The 6,000-nt window shown below is 38.4% G+C and overlaps 2 protein-coding genes across 4 annotated transcripts in view; one reads left to right on the top strand and one right to left on the bottom strand.

Annotated features, from left to right (window-relative positions):
- pusl1 (pseudouridine synthase like 1) overlaps window positions 1-808 on the bottom strand; it is a 12,757-nt gene extending 11,949 nt beyond the window's left edge. The window contains exon 1 of the mRNA XM_017304719.1: window positions 682-808. Within this exon, the coding sequence (XP_017160208.1) occupies window positions 682-704 (23 nt within the window). The 5' untranslated portion in view covers window positions 705-808. The remainder of the gene's footprint in view (window positions 1-681) is intronic.
- A 76-nt stretch (window positions 809-884) lies between these two features.
- LOC103464920 (arf-GAP with coiled-coil, ANK repeat and PH domain-containing protein 3) overlaps window positions 885-6,000 on the top strand; it is a 53,882-nt gene continuing 48,766 nt past the window's right edge. For 2 of the 3 annotated variants that reach the window (XM_017304717.1, XM_008409331.2), the window contains exon 1: window positions 885-1,066. In XM_017304717.1, the coding sequence (XP_017160206.1) occupies window positions 1,020-1,066 (47 nt within the window). In that variant the 5' untranslated portion in view covers window positions 885-1,019. The remainder of the gene's footprint in view (window positions 1,067-6,000) is intronic. The other variant, XM_008409330.2, reaches the window with a different exon arrangement.

Here is a 6,000-nt window from a genome sequence, read left to right as displayed (position 1 = left end):
GGGGGGGGGGTCAGCTGCAAGCCAACTTTCATTGAAAGCAATGAATTCAGAGAGCATAGATAGATGTTGAAGACATGTCAATTGCAAGTGAGCAAAAGAAAGTCACCAACCTGCAGCTGAAACTGAAAAAGTATTCAAACTTTGGTTTTAATATATTCACAGTACGTTTTATATATATATATATAGTAAACATAATCAGTCAAATGATTTTCAAGTTTTCTTGTGCAGGAAGAGACATTGAGAAGGAATTCTTTTTGATTTCTTTTTGTGCTGTTTTATTAAATGTAAACGTGACAGGTTGTGTATTATTTATTATTATTATTTTATTAATACATTTTTTTCAGATATTGAAGCTTGAATTCAATCTCAATCATTTAAAAAGGTAATTTGATACAACTACAATGATGAATTACTTACAGTTTTCTACGTCTCTCTAAGCCTCATTTACACCTGAATATAGCTGTGAAAAGACAGGTTGGAAACACCAATCTGGTATAAAACACAATAAATGATGGCAAAATCTTCAAAAAATTATGATATTAATTACTTTCATATTTTGTGCCACTTTTACTTAGTAGTGAGAATCTATAATATTATTATTATTATTATTATTATTATTATTATTATTATTATTATTATTATTATTATTATTATTATTATTATTATTATTAAAGTTTCTACCTTTCCACCACGACTCCTGCCATCCTTGTTAGGGTAGGTTGTATCTGTTGGACTTTCTCCCCTCCTCTTTCAGGCTCTGTGTTGCGGCTACGCCCCTCTCCCTCCTCGGCAGCGGCAGTAGCAGTGTAGTAGTATCTCCTCCTGCCGCGCCGCGCCGCGCATTGCTTCAGCTCGGATTTTGTGTCACGGTGCCACCGGGCGAGAAGCGACACACTGCTGCTGCTCCTGCGCGTCAGGGGGGATATACCCGTCACAATCCTTTACGGTCAAAGCGACATCCCTCCGTGGGCAATGACATTTGCAGATTGAAGTGGGAATACAAGATCACTACAGCAAAAATGACGGTGGACTTTGAAGAATGTATAAAAGATTCGCCCAGATTCAGGTAAGACTCCAGATCACAGGATACATCTCAGCGGTGCGCAAAAAAAAAAAAAAAAGGCACACCTTCTTTTGTATGACTGAGTAAAAAAAAAAAAGAAAGAAAAAAAAAACATCATATCACTCGTGTTTTTTTTTTTTCATGTAGTGCTTTCAACAATCGGAATGAAAAGATGCCTCGCACATGTGCAACAATAAGATGGCGTTTCTTCTGTCCATATGTCTGTGTCCTTCTGATCAGATTTTCAGGCCTTGGCTGAAAACGTCAAATAAGACCATGCAGAATTTATATTAACTTAAGATGCTTTTGTTGGAATGCTCTCAGTGGCTGTGGTGTCTTCTGTGGTCTGTTGTTTGAATGTGGGTTAATTAGCTCAGAATTTATGAGAGGGTATGGCCAGACGCAGACAGGATCCATGTTGCTTGCATGCAAAATCAAATTACAGTGACTCTCCTTCAGCCTGTATATAATGCTGTGATTACGTGGGACTCATTCATTGTGACAGCATGAGCAGATCCTGCTGTGTGAGAGCGTTGCAGCGTGGTACGGTGTGGGTGCAGTCCTTTCGTCTTGTTCAAGCTGAAGGTTGCGGTCACAAACTGTGTTAAGTCTGAATTGTTTGAAGGAAAGGTAGATGCCCTGGCAGCGGCAGCACTGGCGGCCAGGCAGAAAGAGGCAGCGGGAACGGAGCTCATCTAGCAGCCAGGCACACATCCAGATGTTCACCTCCATCACTCCCGGCTGTCTCGATCCATGTGCCAGTCTGTGGGGTCCAGCGGGGAAAATGTGGAGAACCGTACAGGCCATGTAGCTCCAGTTTATCCCCAGATACATCAGTTCTTCCTGAAAAGATTTTTTTTTCCAGATCACACTGCTTTGTTGCATTTTTCCCTCCATCTTTTATCTCTGCTCATCAGCATCTGGTGCCGGTTTGCTCTCTTGATCTCCAGCAGTTGTTACCACTTGCTTTCTTGTTTTGTGACTTGCAAACTATAGAGCAAATTTGGGAGGCAGCAACCTGCTGCTTAAGTCTTTCTTAAGTGTTTATGGATGACTCAGACAGCTGTTCAAGGAAAGAAGCAGAGCACTTCCGTGTTTTCCCGCTACTGCTGTACTTTCCCATATTCTTGTGAAGAGAGTACTTGGAAAATTCCACAAAAGCCAAAAGAAACCGATGTGGTTGCGTCACTGGATCACAGGAGCATGTACAGTACCATAATTATAATCAAGTTGGTGAGCAATCTGACATCTTTTACATTTATGAGGCCTTAAATAAGTAATATGGTAATAAAGTACAATAATTTGGTCCTATTATAAAGTTAAATCCTAGTTTTGATTTATTTTTTTATGATGTGATGATTGTTCTCCTGATAAAGCAAGAGAGTCTTATGAGTCCAGTTTCCTGTTTTTGTCTGAATATCCACTTTAAAACACTGCAGTGCTGGCAAACGTCACTTTTTCAGATTTTGTCATGGTGCAACCATGAATTTTTCTGCTTTTCTTGTGATTGACCAACACAAAGAAGAGCATTACAGTGAAGAGTAAGGAAAATCTTGCACGGTTTTCAGATTTTTTGCTAATAAACATCTGAGAAGCATTTTTAATCGGCCCCTTTTACTCTAACACCCTTGAACAAAATCCTTCTCGGTCTTCAAAAGTCACATTTTTAAAAACCTGTTGCAATTTTTTTTAAGTGTAAAAGCAGCTGTTCTGTGAAGGCCTTACAGATTTATTAGAGAATGCAAGAAAACAAGAAAAGCTTAACAGAGACCAAGGAACACATGAGACAGATCAGAAAAATAAGTTTAAAGCAGGATAAGGTTATAAAAAAAAATACCCCAAGATTTGGTGAAATCAAGATTATAGAGTTTAGTTCAGTTTATCATCTAAATATGAAAAGAGTATGGCACAACTGCCAAAACAGGCCTCTCTGCATAATCCAACAAACAATAATTAGAGAATGATATAATGCTTTGAATTGATCTATCGCATAAAAACCAGTAAAGTTTGTAGTCAAAATTAGAAAAAGTTTGTACAACATTTTTTCAAGTCTGTAAGTCTGTTTGTAAGTCTGGAAAAACTTATCAGTCTGTGAGCTAAATCAAGATCACTAGTGCAGATATGGAAAAAGAAACAGCTTCCAAGGAGAAATGCTTCACTTGTCAGATGTTGTGGTTCAACACTCAACACGTACAGCCCGAAGACAGAATTGTCCAAAGAGTGTCTTTAGTTGAACAAATACCTCGGGAAGTAAGTTCAGTGAGAGGGAAGACACTCTGGAACATTAAGAGTTTAAGATCGGCCTTAAAATGGTTTCACAAAATCTCCATAATCCCAGAAAAAAAAAATAAATCTTTTAATCTTTTTAAAAGGAATACTTGTTCTAAAAACAGCAGCCGGCCTGTTTTTAAGTGCTGCATGACACAACCAGGTAAATAAAGTCAGCTGCTGCAGAACTTTCCACTATATTTATTTTTACTCTCATCCAACTTTCTTCTTTCTCCTTTTGTCTTCGCCGTGTCACTCTGGGGAAACGCGAAATTAAAGAAACCGGGAAACCGGTCCTGTCTGTCTTCCTCCTCGTGAAGTTTAAAGAGCTCACATACACCCTGACGCTGCAGGTCTGAACTTGTACGTGTGCCATAGACAAGGCACACGTTAGTTAGGATTGCGTACTCATAACAGGCATCTTTTTGTTCCTGTTTCCTTTATTGTGCCATGCCCCTTATTCAGCAGTCATCCGCTGCATTCATTCTGTTTTGAAAAGATTTCCTCGAACTGTGTCCCTCAGTTCTGTCGTCACCAAGCCGTTGTGATATGATTTCGCTTGAGATACCCAGAAGCTTAGCGCTACGCTTTTAAGAGTAGGCCGTCCATGTGCGTCAGTAAAACACATAAGTGCACGAGACAAATTTTGTCTCGGTTATCACTGTAAGCACAGAACGGCCGTAAAGTGGGCAACACAAACACAGGACCGTCCTCATATTTTGCACTCCAGCTTAAAATACAGCAGCGATACTTACGTAGTACGTTTCTGTAAAGCGTAATTGTGCCGACAAGAACAAGCGGCATTATATAAGACGTCGACTGAGCCATTCACAGTTAAAATTGGGACATTTCATTGACTGAATCTTTGTGATGAGTTTATTAATACGCACATGGTGGGTGGGAGCTGAGGCCGACCAGCAGCTGCTGAAAGACAGACAACTGAGAGCCGGGAAAAGGAGGGCAGGGGATTTAAGAATGAAGGAGGAGAAGGGCAGCAGAGATAAGAGAATCGGTTTTTGTGTAATTTTTTTTCTGTCGCTTTCCGATCCAAAAGAAGAAGTGTCAGGGGAGCGTCACTCTGCAGCATGCTCTACATTTAGTGGCACTGCTGGCAAAAAAGGGACTAATTTTTACAACAAAGACAAAATTATTACAGATAACGTTTGTAGCATCTTGTATTAGCAATTAAATAGTTTGCGTGGCTAGCAGTTCTCCAATATAGTGTCTGTTTGTATTCTTTAGGGAATGTAGATGGTTAACATTCACGTTTCCAAAAGGCTGCCAGTATTTCCAAATTTCAGCATATTTTATGATTAAACAGAGGTTGAAAGCTCAAGAGAATAAAACGGAGAACTCTAGCTGCATTCTTCATAGTCTTCCTGTTATCTGCTCAATGTCTTGCTCTCACAGCCTGAATGAACAGCAGGTTTGGCTCCTTTTAGTTTCCTACATCTATTTTTTTTCCGGCTTTCTTTTTAGGAACCTTTTTGATGCTGTTGTTGACTTGTATGGTGTTTTCTTTATAACTTTGTACTTTTATGTTTTTATTTTATAAAGCACCTCGAACCGCCTTGCTGCTGAAAGGTGCTATACAAGTAAACTTTGATTTGATTTTTTGATTCTGATATAATAAATAGATAACTTACTGTGTTCTTCTCTCAGAGACTAAAGAAGTGTATTTCTTTCTGCATTACTGGAAATAATAGTTTTAAGGCAGATATGTGTGGGATGTCACAAGCTGGGAAATGGCTATTTTCCTTAACTTCATATAAATGAAAAGCTAAAAATAGCTGACAAAAGCTGTTAAGTCTTCATATTAGTCATAGTAGTAAGATATACTGCTGTTCTTATACTATAGTTCTACATTTTACTACACCTTGTTATAGAACTCAAGCAAAATGTCTAAATTGTGGTACTTTGATAAAAATGAATTTATTTTAAATGTATATATTTTTTTATTTTACCCCAGATGCCAATAGAAATTATATAATTACCTTAAACGTAGTAGATTTAGCTTTTAAAAAAAAAAAAATCCACTCAGTGATGACAGCATGTGTGTGTAGGTGTGTGTCAGTCCATCTGTGTTCAATGATTACTGAAAACAAATTGAGAAGCTGAACGTGGGACGGCAGCTGCCGACTCCTGCTAGGTGTTGTTTAGTTTACTGTGTGTACAGCTGACAGTTTACAGATCTAAACAACAAACTATAACTTTCAGCTCGTCTCTGCCTGTTTTCTCGGGGCCTTTAAATGGGACCCAGCTGGTATTAAGCTTAAGGTTTGTGATGAAAATATTACTTTTGTAGTAGCTTGAATGCCTTTATGTGATAGTAATTAAAGAAAATTCAGTTTGTCTGACTCGCTACTGGATTATACTTGGCTAAAGACTTGTCTGTGTCATTTGGGTGGTTTTATGTGAGATTTTCTCCATTACCTTAATATTACATCTTCCTTTATTGGCACATTAAAGCATCTTTAAATGTCTGTCTGCCAGGCTGGTTTCTTTTAACTGTCTGGATATTTATTTCCTACCTGCATCATTATCACCATCACCTCAAATCTTTCTTTTTCACACATTCTGTCTCGCTGCCGGTCTGATTTAGTGAATCCTTTTTTTTTTTGGTCATCTGTGTGTGAAGTGTGTAAAAATATACATCCTGCTGTGTTTTC

Source organism: Poecilia reticulata, linkage group LG5, assembly GCF_000633615.1.
Source record: "Poecilia reticulata strain Guanapo linkage group LG5, Guppy_female_1.0+MT, whole genome shotgun sequence".
Classification (NCBI taxonomy): Eukaryota; Metazoa; Chordata; class Actinopteri; order Cyprinodontiformes; family Poeciliidae; genus Poecilia; species Poecilia reticulata.
This window is presented reverse-complemented; position numbering and strand designations above follow the sequence as displayed.